Source organism: Phyllobates terribilis, unplaced genomic scaffold (genome assembly GCF_046119375.1).
Source record: "Phyllobates terribilis strain yellow unplaced genomic scaffold, ASM4611937v1 Scaffold_11__3_contigs__length_659146591, whole genome shotgun sequence".
Taxonomy (NCBI): domain Eukaryota; kingdom Metazoa; phylum Chordata; class Amphibia; order Anura; family Dendrobatidae; genus Phyllobates; species Phyllobates terribilis.
Window position 1 is genome coordinate 452,138,552 of NW_027362771.1, and position 22,227 is coordinate 452,160,778.

The 22,227-nt window shown below is 46.8% G+C and overlaps 1 protein-coding gene across 2 annotated transcripts in view; it reads right to left on the reverse strand.

Moving 5' to 3' along the window:
- Positions 1 to 22,227, reverse strand: part of AGBL1 (AGBL carboxypeptidase 1) — a 1,577,225-nt gene that overhangs the window by 1,352,405 nt on the left and 202,593 nt on the right. For both annotated transcript variants that reach the window (XM_073653286.1, XM_073653285.1), the window contains exon 5: positions 14,120 to 14,213. In XM_073653286.1, the coding sequence (XP_073509387.1) occupies positions 14,120 to 14,213 (94 nt within the window). The remainder of the gene's footprint in view (positions 1 to 14,119; positions 14,214 to 22,227) is intronic.

Genomic DNA, 22,227 nt, shown 5'->3' on the forward strand with positions numbered 1-22,227 from the left:
CACGCCATATATGATTCTCTTAAAAAGCTTGGGGTAGGGGTCTAGGGGACCCTTTTATAGCCAAAATCACGGCCCTGTATCGCAATACGTCACCTAGGCTGAAGATAAATGGAACTGTAGCACCCTGAGGGCTCGGTTGCTACAGAGGAATTGCACCTCACCCAGAGGTGTGATATCTCACTCTCAGGTAACGATGTAGTGTGGATCAGGACCCGACACCTGCATGCATTACACCACATTGCCGTGGGGCAGGGCGACCAATATGCCCCTGAGATGGGCACGACAGTCCCTGTCCCTGGCTGGAGTGGGGGGAGGGAACACTGAGGAAGGGGAACCCTGTAGTGCAGGAGCAGGGAGGAAGCAGTTCCTGGGTGCATTGAGAAGGGAGTATAAAAGGTGGGCACCATCTTAGTTCAGTGCAGAGAAGTCTGAGCAGAAGTGGCAGGGAGCAGGGGCTCTGCATGAGCTCTGCTCCGGAGGCGGGCCTAGTAACAGAGGCCCAGGCCTGGAAGAGGGAGAAGGAAGGAAGAGGAGCGGAGAAGGCTCCAGGAACGAGGAACGAAGGGATCTCAGGGGTGCGGACGGGCGAGTCGCCACCGCACGCCCGAATCCACCTGCGTGGAGGGGTCAGGCCAAAGGGGGAGACCGGTCCCCGAAACTAGTGGAGGCAGGAAATGACCCTCAGCTAGAAACAGGAGGCTGTGACATTTTATGTGGCGCAGCCCCTCGCTACACCCGCTAGGAAGGCACCACATAGGGTCAGGGAAACTGGCGCCAAGTTTACCAAGAGGAGGCCCGAGGCAGCCGGACACAAGGGTTGGTAAGAAAGGCCAGACAAAGGACACACAAAGGGGGTCCTGTGAAGCACTCCAAAGTTATCTGGGAGTTGTCTGAGCCCCTCACCTGGTGAGCACAGTACGACGTGGGCAGCCGTTACCTGCAGACGTGGTCTGGATAATAAGAACTGTGAGTAAAGGCCCTGGACTGCATCACTGACTCCGTGTCATTACTGCTGCTGCCCTGCACCATCACCCCCATCCTCCGCATACACTGCCCTGAGGCTAAACTCCTCCCGTGGGGAGTTATGCTACGCTCTGCTGCACCCACAACACCAGCCTCAGCGGTCTGCCCTGGAGCGGCGGTTCACTCTGACCGCAATCCACGGGTGGCGTAGTCGGACATTTAAACATCAAAACCACATAAATAGTTCCCCCACTGGTTTGACCGCCCTGAGCCACGGAACCGGGTTGCCGCCACGGAGACTACAACCACCAGCATCCACCAAAAAGGGTCCGGCTCCGGGTGTCCCAAGGCCCAGGGGGCGCGTCAGAACATTTTCATCACCTTTCACAATCACCAATGGGACAAGGCAGGGATGTTCTCTGTCCCCTCTCTTATACATCCTAGTGACGGAGCACCTGCTCTCATCAATTCGCCATAACCCCAATATTAGGTGGATTGAGGTGGGAGGCACCGAGTACAAGTGCTCTCTATTTGCTGATGATGTCCTAGTATATATCACTCAATCACATATATCCATCTATGCTGTTATGGCTGAAATAGATCACTTTGTTACATGGTCAAATTTTAAAATCAATGCAGTGAAGTCTGAGGCCCTCGATGTCTCCCTCCCCAAATCCATATAGGATTCCATCCAGTCCAACTTTCCCTTTGCCTGGCCCTCACAGGGTATCAAATACTTAGGAATTCCTATTCATAGAGACCTCTCCCATCTATGTTATCTTAATTTTGGGCCCTTTATTGAACAACTCCATACAGACCACGGTTGGCAAGTTAGAACTGTAAGATTCACTACGTGAACCACTGGTGTTTTGTGGAAAAGCACATGTACACTGTGTTCCAAATTATTATGCAAAAAGTGTTTAGGAGTGATAAGGGAAGAATTTGTTTGTTTGTCAGTTAAACTCATTGATGGTGATGTGTGTCAGGGCTCTTTATATCACTGTAAGCAATTGCAGACACCTGTGCTAATTAGTTTGTCAGGTGTGTCCAATGAAAGGCAAGACTACTTAAGAAGGCTGTCTCACATTATTAAGCAGCCTACATTTTCTGCCAAAATGGGAAAGAAAAAGGATGTGTCGGCTGCTGAGAAGCAACAAATTGTGGAGTGTTTAGGTCAAGGCATGACTACAATCAACATTGTGCGATAATCAAGATGAAGTGTCTTGGCAATCAAGAAGTATGTAGCTGATTCACAGTACACACATGTGCGTGCTGATAAGGGCAAATTGAGGACTCTTTCCTACAGGCAATTACGTCAGGTTGAAGGAGCAGCGGCAAAAAAGTCTTGTCATAGCAGCAGACAAGTTTTTGAAGCTGCTTGTGCCTCCAACGTCCCCCGAACAACAAGATGCAGGGTCCTTCAGAGGTTTGCAGCTGTGCATACGCCATCCTGTCGACCTCCTCTATCCACTTCACACAAGCAGAAACGGCTCCAGTGGGCCAAACATTACATGAAGACTGATTTCAAAACTGTTTTGTTCACGGATGAGTGCCGTGCAGCGCTCGATGGTCCAGATGGATGGAGTGGAGGATGGCTGGTTGATGGACACCCCACGCAAACACGGCTACAGCGCCAACAAGGAGGAGGTGGAGTAATGTTTTGGGCTGGAATCATGGGGGGAGAGATTGTCGGCCCCTTTAGGATCCCTGAAGGCGCTAAAGATGAACTCCATAATGTATGTGGATTTTCTCAAACAGCACTTCCTGCCATGGTTCAAGAAGAAGAACCGTGTATTTCACAGCAAGATCATTTTTCTGCATGATAATGCACCATCTCATGCTGCACATAAAACATCTGCATCTCTGGCTGATATGGGCATAAAAGGGGACAAACTTATGGTGTGACCCCCATGCTCCCCTGACCTCTACCCCATTCAGAACCTTTGGAGCATCATTAAAAGGAGTGTCTATGATGGCGGGAGGCAGTTCACATCTAAGCAACAGCTCTGGGAGGGTATTCTGTCCTCATGCAAAACAATTGAAGCAGAAACCATCCAAAACCTGACAAATTCAATGGACGAGAGAGTTCAGAAGCTCCTTTCGAACAAGGGGTCCTATGTGAAAATGTAACATCACCTAGAATAAAGTTTTGAGTTGAAAACTGTTTGATTTCAGTTTCTAACAACCTGCTAATGCTTATAATTTCAAAAATGACCATTTTTTTGGTCTTTATTAAAATGAAAAGGTTGATCGAAAAGTCTGGGGGATCTAAGAGTGTGGCAACCCAGTAGTCATGATTACTTCGAATTCTGACAATATGAGGGTCATGCTGCAGGTAGTGCAGCAAGAAGGCACTTATGTGTCTTGCGCATCTCGGAGCCCCAAAATTATTTTCCGGGCTAGATGCAGCTAAAAATTATTATTAATTTTAAATCTGGTGAAGCTTTAGTATAGATGGCCTAATAGGATCAGTGCTGCACACTGCTACAAAGCCCAAATTATTTTCCAGTCAAGATACAGATAAACATGATTAGTAATTTTAAATCTGGTGGAGCTTATTATAGATGGCCTAATAGAATCAGTGCTGCACACTGCTACAAAGCCCAAATTATTTTCCAGCCAAGATACAGATAAACATGATTAGCCATTTGAAAGCTTAAAACGGTTGGTAGGGTGATTTTAACCAATCATCAAGCTTTTACTCTCCCCAGGATGACACAGGGGTAGAAAAGTCGTTTCGGATCCATGATTTGTTCATCTTTATGAACGTGAGTCTGTCTACATTATCAGTGGAGAGCCGCGTGCGCTTATCTGTCAGCACACCACCAGCAGCGCTGAACACACGTTCAGACAGAACGCTGGCTGCGGGGCATGACAAGATCTCCAAGGCGTAAGTGGCTAGCTCCGGCCATTTATCCAGATTGGAAGCCCAAAAAGAGCAAGGGTCCAGTGACACAGTCGTGGCTTCAATGTTTACTTGGAGATACTCCTGTACCATCGTCTCTAGGCGTTGACTATGTGTCAGACTTCTTGTCTCCTGTGGCCTTGCAAAGGATGGGCTAAAAAAGTGGTGAAATGATTCCACAAAATTGATGTTACCAGCAGATACTGTGGTTCTGTTACGGTTTGAGTGCTGAACACTTGACGGTCCCACGGTTGGCAAGTTGGAACTGTGAGATTCACTACGTGCACCACTGGCATTTTGTGGAAAAGCACATGTAAGATTCTGCAACAGTCTCTGCTGATACTCCTGCATGCGTGCATCCCTTTCTATGGCAGGAATAATTTCTGCAAATTTACTTTTGTACCGGGGATCTAACAGTGTGGCAACCCAGTAGTCAGGATTATTTCTAATTCTCACAATTCGAGGGTCATGTTGCAGGTAGTGCAGCAAGAAGGCACTCATGTGTGTTGGGCATCCAGGAGCACCAAGTCCCTGTTGTGTTGGTGGCGAGGTAACAATCATGCTTCCTTCCTCTGTCCTCTCCCCCCAACCTCGCACAACAGAAATGTGATCAAGGTCTCCCTCATCTGATGAGTCTTCCATCAGTTCGTCCTCCACTTCTTCCTGGGCTCCTGCACCTTCCTCACTAGTTTGGCTGCTACCATGCGCCCTGGTAAAACCATCTCCCCCACCCTCACATGCCTGCCGCCTTGGTTCTGCCGACCGTCTGGACCTTGCAGATGTTAGCCCTTCCGCATACAACTCCTCCTCCTCTACTTCCTCCACCTCCTCTTGTGCCACCACCTGACTCCGAATTCTGTTTAACATGTGCTCCAGCATGTAAATCACCGGAATAGTCATGCTGATAATGGCATCGTCAGCACTAAACATCTTCGTCGCCATTTCAAAACTGTGCAGAAGGGTGCATAGGTCCCTGATCTGAGACCACTCCTCCAGCGTGATTTGCCCCACCTCTGGATCTCGTTGGCCCAGGCTATACGTCAGAACGTATTGCACCAGGGCTTGTCGGTGCTGCCACAGTCGCTGCAACATGTGCAGAGTTGAATTCCACCGGGTAGGCACATCGCATTTTAGCCGGTGAAGTGGCAGGCCCAATGACTTCTGTAGAGATGTAAGTCGCTGAGCTGCGGGATGCGAACGGCCAAAGTGAGCACACAGCGACCGTGCCCTCTGCAGAAGGCCATCTAGTCTGGGATAGTGGGCTAAAAATTGCTGGACAACCAGGTTCAACACGTGAGCCATACAAGGTACGTGTGTGACATTGCCCCGGCGAAGGGCCGCACCCAGGTTTGCAGCATTGTCGCACACGGCCTTCCCTGGTTTCAGGTCCAGTGGAGACAACCATTCATGAAATTGGTTCTCCAGAGCTGACCACAACTCCTCAGCTGTGTGACTCACATTTCCCAGACATTTTAATGTAAAAACCGCCTGATGACGTTGAGCCCTACTGCCAGCATAGTAAGGAGGTGTGCAGGATCCCTTCTGCGCAGTTAGAAAGCTTGTGGCATGACCAGACAGGCTTTGGGTGCAGGTGGAAGACCGAGAGGAGGTTGAGGAGGCAGAAGCAGTGGAGGAACTTTGACATAAAGAGGATTGACGCACAACTCGTGGGGACGGCAAGACTTGGACAGCAGCCCCTTGTCCTGCTGTCACCATAGTTACCCAGTGCCCAGTCAGCGACATGTAATGCCCCTGTCCATGCCTACTCGTCCAAGTGTCTGTGGTGAAATGCACCCTGTCACACACAGAGTTTCTCAAAGAAGCGGTGATGTTGTGTGCGACATGCTGGTGGAGCGCAGGCACACCTTTCTTTGAGAAGTAGTGCCGACTGGGCATCTGGTACTGGGGCACTGCGACGGACATAAGGTCTCGAAAATCCTCTGTGTCCACCAGGCGGAAAGGCAGCATTTCTGTAGCCAAGAACTTGCAGATGGTAAAATTCAACCTCTTAGCTTTCTCATGGCTAGGAGGAAATGGTCTTTTACTTGTCCACATCTGAGGGACCGAGGGCTGGCTATTGTGCTTAGACGGGGTTGATAAGGGTGTCCCCGGCAAACTGCCGGTCTGTGAGGAAGATGCAGGAGGACATGTTAGGTTGCCTTGATCCAAAGGTGGTGCTATCGATGTCGGACAGCGCTCAACACCAGCTGGTGTTACCACCTCCAAAGAAAATGATGACCTGCCAATCACGCTGGCTGTTGCGGGTAAAGAGGTGGCAGGTCTGCGCCCCAAAACAGGTGTGACTGCTGTCCCCCCAGTCACAGAGGATGAAGAGGCCGCGGATGCACAAGATATGGCAGACGGTGGTTGGCCCGGCCGGCTAGGCCGCATTGTAGCACACTGAGCTTCCCACTGCAACTTATGCTTCATGTCCATGTGCCGGTTCATGCATGAAGTACTCAAACTATGTATTTTTTGGCCTCTACTTAGCTTTTGCTGACAAATGTTACAGATAACACGAGTTGGGTCATCTTTATCGATCTGAAAAAATGCCCAGGCTATGCAAGGCTTAGCACCCATGCGACCTGAAGAGCCACCACGACTTGTGGTGAGAGGCAGAGTTGTGTTTGAGGATGCAGTTGTTGACGTCCTTCCAGTACTACGTCTCTGTCCAGGAAGGCGCAACCTGACCTCGTCGTCACTAGCATCTTCCTCCACCTCCTCTGCTGACCTCATCTCTTGGCTGACTGTGGGTTGACAGTAAGTGGGATCTCCAACCTCATCATCATCACCCTGTGCGTTATCACACCCGTCGTCCTCAGAGCCAACCTGTTCCTGCCCTGACAAAAAACTAAAGTTGTCGCTCCAATCAGGTATTTGAGTCTTATCATCGTCTTCCTCATTGTCTCCACCAACAGGAGTTACAGTTTGGGAATGAGGGTCTACATTATGGTCAGAACCTTCTGCGTCTGGTCCTGGATCCGACTCATAAAGATTCTGGGCATCAGTGCAGATTATTTCCTCGTCTGGATTCACAGAAGCGCTGGAGTCGACCTCTGATTCCCAGGCTATAGTATGAGTAAACAGCTCTGCAGACTCAACCATCTGTTCTACCTCATACTCAGACGGGCAGCTGGAGATTTGGGAGCTGTGAGGAAGCAAGTGCGATTGGGGTGACACCTTTGAGGACTGGAGTATTTGTGATGTTGAAGTTGATGTGGAGGAGAGCCCACTTAAAGGAGCACTTGATATCCGTTGAAGCACCTGCTGTTTTTGTGCCTCATCTGGAATTTGTAGCGATTGGCGTGGCCGTAAGAAAGGGATCTTATCACATTGTCCGCTAAAAGAAGTAGACATTTTAGTTTGGCTGGAAGATGGTCTTTCTTCTGCAGATGTTACTGTTGCTTTAACACCTACCCCACGGACACAACCTTTTTTCCCCTTCCCAACACGCCTATTCCGCTTTCCACCAGCAGCAGGCCTTTTTCCACTCATTTTGGTGGTTAGCTAATTAACAACTCTGGAGTTGTTTGCACAAAAAAACAATGGATGGGAACCGAGCAGAGCTGAGTGGCCAAACTGTTGTATTAGGCCAAAACTATTGGCTGGGTTAGATGCAGAAAAAAATTATATTCAATTTGCAACCTGATGGAGGTCAGTATAGATGGACTAATAGAGAAAGTCCCACACACTGCTAGAAGGCCAAATATTTTTTCAGAGCTAGATGCAGAAAAAAATATATTCAGTTTGCAACCTGATGGAGGTCTGTATAGATGGATTAATAGAACAAGTCCCACACACAGCTAGAAGCCCAATATTTTTTCAGAGGTAGAAGCAGAAAAAAATATATTCAGTTTGCAACCTGATGGAGGTCAGTATAGATGGACTAATACAACAAGTCCCACACACAGCTAGAAGCCCAATAATTTTTCAGAGGTAGATGCAGAAAAAAATATATTCAGTTTGCAACCTGATGGAGGTCTGTATAGATGGATTAATAGAACAAGTCCCACACACAGCTAGAAGCCCAATATTTTTTCAGAGGTAGATGCAGAAAAAAATATATTCAGTTTGCAACCTGATGGAGGTCAGTATAGATGGACTAATACAACAAGTCACACACACAGCTAGAAGCCCAATATTTTTTCAGAGGTAGATGCAGAAAAAAATATATTCAGTTTGCAACCTGATGGAGGTCTGTATAGATGGACTAATACAACAAGTCCCACACACAGCTAGAAGCCCAATATTTTTTCAGAGGTAGATGCAGAAAAAAATATATTCAGTTTGCAACCTGATGGAGGTCAGAATAGATGGACTAATACAACAAGTCCCACACACAGCTAGAAGCCCAATATTTTTTCAGAGGTAGATGCAGAAAAAAATATATTCAGTTTGCAACCTGATGGAGGTCTGTATAGATGGATTAATAGAACAAGTCCCACACACAGCTAGAAGCCCAATATTTTTTCAGAGGTAGATGCAGAAAAAAATATATTCAGTTTGCAACCTGATGGAGGTCAGTATAGATGGACTAATACAACAAGTCCCACACACAGCTAGAAGCCCAATATTTTTTCAGAGGTAGATGCAGAAAAAAATATATTCAGTTTGCAACCTGATGGAGGTCTGTATAGATGGATTAATAGAACAAGTCCCACACACAGCTAGAAGCCCAATATTTTTTCAGAGGTAGATGCAGAAAAAAATATATTCAGTTTGCAACCTGATGGAGGTCTGTATAGATGGATTAATAGAACAAGTCCCACACACAGCTAGAAGGCCAATATTTTTTCAGAGGTAGATGCAGAAAAAAATATATTCAGTTTGCAACCTGATGGAGGTCTGTATAGATGGATTAATAGAACAAGTCCCACACACAGCTAGAAGCCCAATATTTTTTCAGAGGTAGATGAAGAAAAAAATATATGCAGTTTGCAACCTGATGGAGGTCAGTATAGATGGACTAATACAACAAGTCCCACACACAGCTAGAAGCCCAATATTTTTTCAGAGCTAGATGCAGAAAAAAATTATATTCAATTTGCAACCTGATGGAGGTCAGTATAGATGGACTAATAGAATGATGCTATGCCCAAAAGATTTTACTTCTCTAGGTGCAGTAAAAAAATTGGTATTCTATACACAGGTGGTATATCTTGCAACACAGATAGGCTACTCCACTGACTAACACACTCTGCAATAGGCCAAAAAGGATTAGCTTTGCTAGATTCAGCCAAATGCTGTGAAAAAAACTTGCACAGCACTGGCACAGACCTGCCTGGCAAAAACTGATAGGAACTGATGTAACCTAGTCCTGAAAAGGACTCCAATTACAATTAGTCTTTACTCCCACAATCTATCTATTTAAGAGCACAGACCTGTCTGATAAAAGTCGTAGGAAATGCTGCAAGCTAGTCCTTAAAAGGACTGCAATCACAACTATTCCCTACTCCCAAGCTATCTGTAGATTTGTGCGAAAATTGGCTTGAAATTAACAAGGTATAGCGCACACAGCAACAGCGGTGCCGTCTAACACGCAGCTGCAGCAATGAGAAAATGGTGGCGACGGGGAAAATGGCTTGGTCTTATAGGGCAAGGACATGTGACATACACTGCCAATGACACATGCCCTTGCTTGTGTGAAAAAAAGCACTTCGCTCCGTGTGTGCGCTGCTGATAGGCTGACAGATTACACCTCCCCACTGTAAATGCGGGAAAGAGAAAAAAAAAATGGAGATCTTCATTGTTCCTGCAGAGATCCATCCCCTGCCCCTCCCCCCACCCCGCTGTACACTCAAACTGCGTATTAACATTAATTTTCATCATTACTGAGAAAAAATCCAGTTATGATTTTGGTGCACGAACAGTTATCGAACATAACCTCGAACAGCCGAATTTTTCTCAAATTGTTCGTGCTCGCCGATCGGCTCGAACACCGCCCAAAACAGCTCGAATTTGAGATTGGCGAACAGTTCGAGTAGAACAACGCTCATCTCTAGTCTCTGCCACCTTGACCCTGTCAGTTTCATCATAGATCTGTCCTAAAGCGTCAAAGAAAGCGTCAAAGTGCAAAAGGGGGTAGAGAAAATGCCCAAGTCTGGGGACCCCCCCGCAGAAGTGGCATTATAATTCCCACCCACTGTGACTCACTCCCTGATGACCGAGGGCGCAAAGTAAACAATAATTTACAACTCTCTTTGAAAGTTCTGAACTGATCTTTCTCCCCCGAAAATTTGTCAGGGAGTGCTATAGCCAGTTCAGGGGGGCTCAAAGATACGTCAGATGGTTCAGAAGTCATGACAGTGGTCGGAGAGGAAAGATTCTGAGAGACAGTAAACGTACCAGAAATCTGGTCTTGTAACTGAGCTTGTGAGGACGCCAGTTTGTGTTGTTCCAAGGCCAGATCCTGAACTAACTGAGTCAGATTCGCCACCTGATCACACAAAGTATATAACGGATCCATAGGTGGGAAAAAGAAAAAATTAACTGTCAATTGTAATGTGACGTGAGTCACTACAGAAATAACAGTCTCAGAAGAGGAGAGAAGAGACTAATATTGCTGAAAGAAATATTATGTAAGTGCTACTTACTGGATAAATAGAGGGTGGTCAAACAATCCAAAGTCAAGTCCAGGAAAATGGCGCAGTACAAAGGGAACAGACAAAAGAGTAGTCAGATGACAAGCAAATGGTCAAAATCCAGGTAAGGGAAAATAGTCAGGCTGGGTCAGGCACAGAGCACAGAGAGATCAGTCCTACACAGGCAACAGCAAGTGTACAATTGACACTGGGTGAAGGAGCTAGCATGCTTAAGTAGAAGACCAATCAAGGGAAGTGAACACAGATGATTGCAGAAACGACCCAGCAAAACCAAAACAGACTGACAGCCTCCACATAATAGTAACATAGCAGACAAGGAAAGTGTGGAGACCGTGACAGTACCATCCTCAGACAGATGGCCTCGTAGAGAGGTTCACCAAAACTCTGAAGAGTATGCTGAGGAAGGCCATAGAAAAGGACTTGAGAGACTGGGACTGTCTCCTGCCATATCTATTGTTCTCTATCCGAGAGGTTCCACAGGACTCTACGGGGTTCTTTCCATTCAAACTCCTGTATGGCTGACATCTGCAGGGTCTCCTTGATGTAGCAAAGGAAACCTGGAAAGCCGAAGTCACACCCTACAGGAGCGTCATCGAGCATGACACTTTGATGCAGGAGAGGATTGCGAAGGTGATGCCCATCATCAAAGAACATCTACTTCAGGCACAAGAGGCGCAAGCCAGGGTCTACAACCACTAAGCCAGAGTGTGTCGATTCAATCCTGGTGACAGAGTCCTCGTTCTAATACCTACCGTGAAAAGCAAGTTCTTGGCCAAGTGGCAAGGACCATATGGGGTGGTGGAAAAGGTTGGCAAAGTTAATTATAAGGTCCACCAACTGGGACAACGTAAGCCATACCAGATATATCACGTTGCTTGCTGGTCAAACCAAAAGGTGAGGTTGGAGGGGTCGCAATAGTGGAGACATTAACGAAGGAGCAAAATCAGCATTGTCAGGAGTTACTGCAAAAGAACAGGGACTTGTTCTCAGAATTGCCGGGCTGCACAAGCATCATAGAACACGAGGTTCAGATGGAGACACCATGTCTGATGTGCGGGTGAACTTGAATCCCTACCGGATACCTGAGGCCTGACGAGAGTTGCTCTCCAAAGAGGTGGCTCGTATGCTGAAACTCGGTGTCATTAAAGAGTCCAAGAGTGGTTGGTCGAGCCCGATTGTCCTGGTTCCAAAACCCGATGGCGAGTGGAGATTCTGTAATGACTATCAGAAATTGAATGAAGTCTCCAAATTCGACATCTATCCGATGCGGCATGTCGATGAGCTGATCGAGAGACTTGGGCCAGCAAGGTACACAACCACCTTGGATTTGACAAAGGGATGTTGGCAGATCCCCATAGCACAGGAGAAGACTGCGTTTTCTACACTGGATGGATGCTTCCAGTATGTCTGGATGCCGTTTGGACTGCAGGGGGCCCCTGCAAACTTCCAGAGAGCCATGGATTGCATCCTTGCATCCCATAAGAAATACGCAGCAGCATACCTGGACGATATTGTTATCTTCAGCCCAGACTGAGAGAGTCATCTGGAAAAGGTCCAGGTAGTGTTTGATGCTCTGAGGAAGGCGGGGTTTTCAATAAACCCAAAGAAATGTGCCATGTGGAAAGAAGAAGCCAAGTACTTGTGATATGTAGTAGGGAGAGGCGAGATCGAAACCCAAATCAGTAAAGTGGAAGCAATCCAAACTTGGCCGAGACCGCTCTCGAAAATGCAAGTTAGAGCCTTCCTGGGAATCGTGGGATACTACAGGAGGTTCATCCCAAACTTCGCCATGATGGCCGCACCCCTGACTGACCTCCTTAAGGGAACAAAATCAGCCATGGCCAAGTGGACTGCAGAGGCGGAGACGGCTTTTCAGCAGATGAAAGTGGCTCTGTGTAGGCAATCATTTCTGGTTGCCCCCAACTTCAAGAAAGAATTTGTACTCCAAACAGATGCCTCAGATGTTGGTTTAGGAGCAATCTTTTCCCAGGAGATACATGGGGAGGAGCACCCTGTCCTCTACCTGAGTATGAAGCTGTCTTCTTGCAAGAAGAATTATTCCGTCATAGGGAAGGAGTGATTGGCCATAAAGTGAGCGGTGGACACATTACAGTACTATTTATTAGGTTGAAAATTTACATTGATATCCGACCATGCCCCACTCAGATGGATGAGGGAAACAAAGGGGAAAAATGCCAGGGTCACCCCTGGTTTTTAACCTTACATGTTTTCAACTTCCATGTAGAACATAGAGCAGAGAAGCTACATGGTAATGCTTATGACCTCTCAAGAATCCCCTGTCTAGTGGTAGAAGGTTCCAAGCCCTATGGCTTTAGGCAGAGGGGGAGGCATGTAAGGTGGCTAATGGTCGCATAGTCAATGGGAGGTATGTGTCACAGAGATGGCTGGTCTCTGTGATGTAGCCTGGAGTGTTTCTCTAGTGCACATAAGCACTACGAGGATCGTTTGATGCACCTGGGAGCCGGGTTACGGGTAGCTAGGAGAGAATGGGCGGGTCCAGCTACCCACATACCTCACCTCTGGGTGTGGTTAACAGCCTATATAATGGAGGCTGTTGTTTGGCATATGGTCTGTTTTTGGAGGGACAAGGCCTCCTGCGTGTGTTGTCTCCAGGCTGAGCTGTGTGCTGGATACATACCAACCTGTGTGACCACAGGTCCGGTTTACGAAAGACTTTGCTAAAATGACTTTATTTTTTGTTTTTGCCCGCCCTAAAGGCTGTTTGTTTGCATTTTACCTTCTGAATGATTTATGAAGCCAATAAACCGCTATGAACATTTAAAGGAACATGCCTCCTGTTTGCCTCACACTGCACCTGAGTGAGTACAATCCATACAGAGTGTACTGCTCTTCAGCCTCCTGGAGGACAAGGCAGTCTTGATCTGACTACCTTCAGAGAAGCGCTTACGAACTCTATAGACTGGACACTACTGATAGACTTCAGCGGTGACCGATAACCTAAACAACAAGTGGTAAACCGCAAAATTAAAAATCCCTTTTGTTCTTTAGGATGGAGAGGATTTTTAATAACAAGTAAATTGCAAGTTGCTTGTTTTTACAAGTAACTTTGCAATTTTATCCCTTTTAACATTGTGAGAATAACCCCTTAATATATGATTTGGACTCAAATGCCTTGTTTTTTTCTTCATACACTTTCAGATACTTTTTGGTAAGGGATACATAAATGGCATTTAACCCAAACACCACATTTTCTGTGTATTTACATTGCAAAACTGTCATAAATACATTGATTGAGGGCAGCACGGTGGCTTCACAGCACTGGGGTCCTGGGTTCAAATCCCACCACTGACAACATATGCAAGGAGTTTGTATGTTCTCCCCGTGATTGCGTGGGTTTCCTTTTGGGTTCTCCGGTTTCCTCCCACACTCCAAAGACATACTGATAGGGAATCTAGAATGTGAACCCCAATGGGGACAGTCATGACAATTTCTGTAAAGCGTTATGGAATATGATGGCACTATAAAAGCAAAGCATAATAAATAACTAATAAAATTATTTATCTTTCTACCCTATTTTAAATCAAACTTTACATGTTTCCTGAGTTGTTGGAATAAATTTGCCTATAATCGTCCTAGACAAACTCTTTAAACAAAATCAGATACCTACTTGATTGTCTGTGTGTGCCTTCTGGTATATGGGGTGATGATTTTAAATAGCAGCTCCATGGCACCATTTATGCCCAGCATCTCTGCAACCGAAACTGCAACAAAAGAATAAATGCATAAAAATGTATCAAAATCTGCTGATATTTACAAAGCTTGACCTTTGTTTTGAAAGCTGCTACATCTGACAAAAAGTACATTCCCTAAGGTAACAAGTATCAGTGAATAAGGAATGTCTATAAATCTATTTTTTTTTCTTTCTCAAAGTAAAAATTTTGAACACTAATCAAAAGAGGAAAGGATTTATATGTGCGGTGAGCTTGCTGCAAAAAGTCATTCATCACAGATTCATCTCGAGTATGCTTGTCTCCTAGCATTTGACTTATAAACATCACTTTTTTCTAGATTGCTGGATTATTAGGAGACATGATGTTCTGGGAGAAGGTTTTTTTCATAGAAATGAACAGTTCACTTGTTCCTAACAATGCATGATGGCCTGAATATACCTTCAAGAGAAAATTCCAATTACTTGATTAAGATCATTTAAAAAAGAAGCATGGTGGTACTAGTAATTCATCCTTCCATTTTCTGCCATTACAATTTCTTTTCTTTAGTTTGGTATACTATGCCCTATTTTTCTACAGACCAGGTGAAATAGAAACTAAAATGAAAACCTTAATTCCCTGGCCATGCTGTTTTCTAAGTAGAGGCTTTAAATATATTTAAGCTCCAGCTTGGTACCAATGGATGCAACAGGAGATTGACAAAAGCAATGACACACAACAACGTGACCCTTACTGAGATGCCCATAGAACTTTAATACCTGTCAGTCAAACACTCGATCAGTGAACAGTTATTCCCTCACACACATGTAAACTCGGACAGCTGAGCATGCAGGTGTATGCAATGCAGAGAGAAAAGTAAACTGCAACGAGACGCTTGTTACAGCAGCTGACCTGCTGTGAAAAGAAACCTTGAAATTAAACATGCCTTATTCTTGTTTGACAAGGGCGAGTTGGTTGGTCTTGAAATTTGCACATCTGGCCAACTATGGTCTATTGTGTAGGGGAGGGCTTAACTATTGGAATGAATAACCATACATGCCATCAGCAGGTCCATTCCATCCAATATTACATCAAATACCATATGCTGGATTGTAGATTGCATGATGAGGAAGAGCGAGGACTAGAAGTGGACTTTGTGTTCCTTTTGAGATTCTCTAAAAGGATTTTAGGATATATAATTTCTTGACTGCCAGGACCTCTACCTCAGGATGAAGGGGCCATTGTGTTCGATAAGTGCTGTCGCTCCTTTCGAGATTTTCTCTGCACAGTTACATACATCCAAACACCATGCAAGGAGCTGCAAAACAGACCCATAGCATCTCCCAGGAAAGCAATTAGACAAGAGAATCCCTGTACAGAAAAAAAGCCAAATGGGTGTCTGCCTTTTTATTCACATCAAACAAGGAACAAAAAAAATCAGTTTACAGGGCACTTCTGATCTTCACAGCTATAAAACCAGTTCACAAATCTACTTACTTTGCTTAGTTGAGTAATGACTCCCATTCACATTCTTCTATCATCCCTTATTATGATGTACAATAAAAAATTATATTGTGGTACCATGTTAGCCCGAAAAATCGATGTAAACACTTTAATGCCCCAAAATGACAAAAGTATTCTCGGAGTGATACCTTTATTGGCTAACAAGTAAAATTATATCTGCAAGCTTTCAGGGGCTCCTGAAGAAGAAGTTTCTGTGCTCTCAAAGCTGGCAGATAACATTTTACTGGTTAGCCAATAAAGGTATCACTCCTAGAATACTTTTGTCACATTGGGGCATAAAAGTATTTACTTCTATCACCCTGAAACACACTAATGTATCCTTGTCCCTATGTTTCAATCCGCATCTGGTCATCTCTCATGTCAGGTTCAAAACACCATACAAAAATATACTTAAAAGGAGAGCGAGTAACCAGAATATCTAATGAATTATTAAATGCAATACACTTAACAAGGACTATCTGAAAGCACTCACTTTTTCTGGAGCGAGCCAAAAAAAATAATAAATTGAGTCTGTGGCACACAGACAGGAAACGGCCCCTGTGCAAAAACATTTGTGCCCTTTGCAGTCCAATAGTTCTGTCTATGACAGAAACTGCTTGCTGATTTGGAGGTAGAAGTGGGCCACCTTACCTCTTGGACCCCTGTGCGACTCTACAGGTTGCACCATAGATATGGCCGTCTTTACATCGAGCCCTGGTTCTAGGTGAAATACCTGTAGCCTTTGTATTACTAACCCTGAGTGTCTTTTGTTGTAAACTTACCTGGAAATGGGGGAACATAGAATCAGTACTCCCCTAGAAAAGTGAGTAATATCCAGCTATAATCTCATACCTTGGACTGATGAGGGGCAAAACCCCAAAACACCATGTCTGCAAATTGAGATTCTGGTTTGACGTTTATCCTAAGTCATATGGCAAGGCTCGTTAAAGAGTTGATATTGACTTTTAGGCTTGCTACTTCCAATATGTAGCACTAGAGTTCAAGTCCTACTCCTCTCTGAAGAGGCAATTTGCATACTGTATTTAAAACACTGTACAGATTCTGGCTACTCGCTTTCCTTTTTTATATTCCTTTCTCTTTTGTGATTTGAACTGGAGTTGAAAGGATACAGTGTGCAGTGGAAGGACCAGGATACATTAGTGTGTTTTCAAGCGATAGAAGGATGTGAGTGGTAGTCATCTACCAACAAAATGGCATAAGTAAGCAAGGCAAGTAGATTTCTGAGCTGCTTTGTGAAGATCAGGAGCGCTGTGTAAACGTTTTTTTTCTACTTATTTGTAGTAACTACGTGTACATCATAATAAGGGGTGATAGATGAATGTGAGTGGGAGTCATCACTCGCCTAAGAAAAGCAAGTAGATTTGTGAACTGATTTTATAGCGGTGAAGATCAGAAGTGCCCTGTAAAAGACTTTCTTCTGTTTCTTGTTTGCTGTTAATAAAGAGGGACCATTTGGCTTTTTTTTCCTGCACAGGGATTCCTTTGTCCAACTGCTTGTAATCGAGATGCTTTACAGTGTCAGTCTCCCATTTCTGTATATTTCTGTATGGAATTTTTATACATGTCAATAGGCCAACAGTAGTGATGAGCGAGTGTGGTACCCTGCTGTTCACAGGTACCACAGGACCCAAAAGGGTGCATGCATGGACTTCTCCACAAGAGGCCCTCGTTACACACAAACACCTCCACCCTTCCACCTCATACCACCAGAGGGAGCCCTGATAGGGATATATATATGGAGGGTGGAGCCAGGCAGTTCAGTTAGTTGAGTCAGAGAGTGTGCTGCCACTGAGAGCAGTGAAGACGCAGCATGTCTGCTGCTGTATTGAGGGCCCCGAGTGTGGCCGGAGGCAAAGAAGAGAGGAGAAAGGAGTTGAGGGGGCAGAGGAGCATCATAGGCTCACCCCAAGACACAAACCGGACACCGGGTCCGCGCCTACAGAGTCCTTTATACCCAGTAGGGATCACCGGCATACCAGGAAGACTACAAATCCCTGGTCGACCTGAAGCTAAACTCTTGACAGGACTAGGAACCACGAAGGCCCCGGTGTCCAGGGATAGTGGTTGCCAGAAAAAGGTCCTACTACCAAGCGACAGGTGAAGGAACAGCACGACACAGAATCTAGGGCCAGTTGCAGCCTGGCCAGGAGCTTAGAGAGAGGGAGACACGGACCAGGAGGCCTTATACCTGCTCACTGGGGAGAAGTCCTGAAGTGCACCCTTCCTTCCGAGTACCCTGGAGCGTACCTGACATCCGCACCAGTAAAAGTACTGAAGTGTATCCCCTGTCTCTGTCAGTTACTCCTGCTGCGCCATCTTTCCTGCACTTCAAGCCCCAGCATCACCACCATCTGCACCTACATTGCCCCGGGGGCCTGCTCCACCTGTGGGGAGCAAGAACATCCAAGCTGCCATCCCATCACGACCGGAGGTCTGCAGCAGTGCCGGTAACCATTACCGGAAACCACAGGTGGCGTCACGAGACAAACTGTATACTAAAACCCCTTTTTAAAGAGAGACCCAGAGTACGGGCCCGGGAGCCGACTGTCGTGACCTCCTAAACAAGGTAAAAAGCCCGGGTACCGAGTTCCCTATATTCCCCCTGGGTGACACAGCTCTCTTTCCTGGCGTCACGAACAGGATTTCGTGCCCGTTGCCACCGGGTACTGTGTGCCGTAATTGAACTGTGTTTTTACTGTGGTGAACATCGCCGCCATTACCGCGTCGCCGCGCGGGAAGAAGAGGGGCATAACCTCGGGAATCGGAGAGGCGTGACTGCTAGAAGCATGCAAAGCTAAAGCCCCACCTCACGCTTTGATGCAGCACCAGGAAGTGTCAAGTCCTGGAAGGAGACCGTCGTCTGCGGAGCTGCAGCCTACCCAAAAAAAGAAACAGGAGGTAGGCTACGGTTTACTAGGGGGCACAACCATAGCCGATGACCAGCAAAACGCCGGAGCATCGGTTAACGCTCCTGATGCTCAACTTGCGCCCGGCGCTGCTGAGGTCAGCGCGGCTGCCCCACCAGCAGGGGTCGTGACTCCGTTAATACCCATGCCCTGTCGTATATCCCTGGAGCAAAATGGCTTCCCCAGTATGAAGGCAAACCAGATACCCTGTCTGGATTCAAAAGGAAAAGATGCGGTGTACTGGATATGTACTCAATGACTGGTACGCAGAGAGCCGCTGTTGTGCTGGGACAATTGACTGGTGCCGCAGAGCGGGAAGTTGAAATCTGGCCAGCCGCAGACCAGGAATCAGTATCCACTATCTTTAAGAGACTGCAAACTGTCTTTGAAAACCGCACTGAGACAGATCTCCGGATGAGGTTCTACCACTGTACCCAGAAACCTGAGGACAGTATCCGGGACTATGCCTGGTGCTTACAGGAAGCCCTGCGGGCCCTGAAACAGGTTAGTCCAGCCAGCAAACATGGTGAGGACAAAATGCTGACAGAACAGTTCATCCGGGGGTTGACGTCCCAGGAGGAGAGCAGAACCGTACGGTGGTGGGCCTGAGATCATCCAAATGCCACCTTTGACGCCCTGAAGGACATGGCTATTAAGGGTCTGCAGCCCCTGGAACCATCAGATACTGCTATCCAGCGTTACCGGGGTGGGGCCACCCCAGTGCCCGCAGCACCCACTGCTCCTTCATTAACGACTGAAACAAAGATGCAAACAGTGCCCCCTAGCGAGCTGGACAGCCTGCGCTCTGGAGTGCGTCAGCAAAGTAAAACCCTATCCACTGTCCTGAGTGCTCTGCAGCTCCAGGCGGAGCCCGAGCCGGAGGGAAGGATCCTACTCGCCGACAGTCCTGAGGAAGTCCCCTGGATGAGGAGAAGAAGGAGCACAACGCCACCCCGTGGGAGGACCAATGACCAACGTCGCCCTACGGGAGAATTCATCTGCTACCATTGCCACAAGGCAGGTCACACCGCGTGGAACTGTCCTTTAAACGGGCAAACCCTGGGGCCAAGGGCCGACATCCAGGAGTAGATCAACCAGGCCCATCCAGCTGGTACGACCGGTTTGTAAGAGGAAGGCCTTTCCTGTCCATCGTGCTGGACGGCATAGCAACACCAGCATTACTGGACACCGGCTCACAGGTAACCATCATACCTGATGTCCTCTACAAAAGGTACTGATCCATAGATGAACGCCACCCGCCAGCCCCGAACGTCTCTGTGTATGCCTCTAACGACCTTCCTCTTAACCTAGTAGGGATTAAGGACGTGACAGTGAAGGTGGGGAGAGTCAAACTAAAGGACCAAGGACCAAGGACTAATTGTCATAGAATCTAACCCTGGTGATACCAATCCGTATATGATACTTGGTACAAATATTGTTGGTAACTGTTTGGGAGAAGTGTTGTTTTTACTCCAACAGATTGCTGACACTGCCAAACCAGGGCAGAGAAAGGTGCTTCAGAATGAAATTCGAGCCCTCCTGTACCTGCAACAGGTAAAGCTAACAGGTGGAGAGATTGGTAATGTACGGGTGACAGACCCGATAACCATTGTGATTCCCCCAATGAGTGAAATGCTGATTTAGTGTAGGGCAGCAATAGCTCTCAAGGGACAGAACTACCAGGCAGTAGTGGAGCCCATTAGCTCAGAGCACAGACCTACACTCCTAACTGCTAGAGGGGTAGTTGATGTACGCAATGGAAGGGTACCTGTACGTCTCCTAAATTGTGGGGAGGAGGAAGTAAAATAGCCAAGATACGCCACTGTTGCCAGATTGTATACTGTGAATAATGATGCCATACACACAGTGGAATCCTTGACCCCACCAGATACAGTGGAGGACAATGACTCCGAAGCTCAGCTGGAGTATTGGTGTCAACAGCTCCATGTTGGAACTGACGCCACTCCTGTCCATCAAAAACATGGTGTCTACAGAGTGGTTCAGGGATATGAACAAGTGTTTAGTAAACACCCACTTGATTTTGGAAGGGTTAAAGGGGTACAACACCACATACCCACCGGTAACCATCCACCCATTAAAGAGCGTTACAGACCCGTACCACCAGCACATTACCAAAAAGCCAAGGAAATGTTGCATGACATGAAAAAGGCAGGGGTAGTAAGGGATAGCTGTAGCCCCTGGTCAGCTCCCCTGGTCCTGGTCAGCAAAAAGGACAGTAGCATGAGGATGTGTGTAGATTATAGACAAATTAATCGAATAACACATAAAGATGCATACCCCCTGCCCCGTATAGAGGAATCCCTGGCTGCACTTAAATCTTCCATTTACTTCTTCACATTGGATCTCACTAGCGGGTACTGGCAAGTCTCTGTTGCTGAGGAAGACCGAGAGAAGACAGCCTTCACCACCCCGATGGGATTATGCGAGTTCAACAGTATGCCGTTTGGGCTCTGCAACGCCCCCGGGACGTTCCAGAGGCTGATGGAGTGTTGCTTAGGACACCGGAACTTTGAGACAGTGCTGCTGTACCTGGATGACAATATCGTGTACTCGAGGACGTATGAAGACCATCTGAGGTATTTGAAGCATTGTCCCGGTATGGGATGAAACTAAAACCTTCTAAGTACCACCTGCTCAAGTAGAAGGTTCAGTACCTGGGACACGTAGTCAGCTCAGAGGGAGTAGCACCAGACCCGGAGAAGGTCACTGCCATCCAGAAGTGGCCTGAACCGAGAAGCATCAAAGAAGTACGGCAATTCCTGGGACTGGTCGGGTACTACAGGAGGTTCATAAAGGACTATACCAAAAAGGTAGCACCTCTACAAGATCTCCTGGTAGGACAGTCCAAAAGAGGAAAAAGTCCCCCATTCCAGTGGGGCAAAGAGCAGACTGAGTCCTTTGCATCAATGAAGGAAGTCCTAACTGGTGAAGAAATGCTTGCTTACCCTGACTACAGCCAGCCTTTTCTGTTGTACACCGACGCCAGCAACGAAGGACTGGGAGCTGTGTTGTCCCAGAAGCAAAACGGCAGAGAAAAGGTAATTGCGTATGCCAGTAGGAAGCTTCGCCCTACTGAGAGGAACCCGGAGAATTACAGTTCCTTCAAGCTGGAGTTCCTGGCCTTGGTCTGGGCTATCACTGAAAGATTCAAGCATTACCTAGCCTCAACCAAATTCACAGCCTTTACCAACAATAATCCCTTGACACACCTGGAGACAGCCAGGTTGGGAGCCATGGAACAGCGTTGGGTGGCCAGACTGTGGAATTATCAGTTCACAATCAAGTACCAGGCAGGTCACAATAACACCAATGCCAATGCCCTGTCAAGGATGCCCCACCAGTCAGACACCAAGGATGAATTGGATGACTTAGAAGAAGTTGAACTACCTGCTTTCCACAGAAATGGAATGGTCCACAAGCAACACGCCTCCAGAAGATGTCATGGTAGGACGCCAAACCCTCTACCTCATCACTGCTGGAAGGAGGCCCAGAACAGTGACCCAGTTGTCAGCCTTATCAAAAGACTGATAACCCAAGAAGGTTCTCACCTGGAGAAGGATGCTCCCCCACAAGCTAAAACCCTGTGGAATGAGAGAAGCCGGCTGTTCATCTACAGA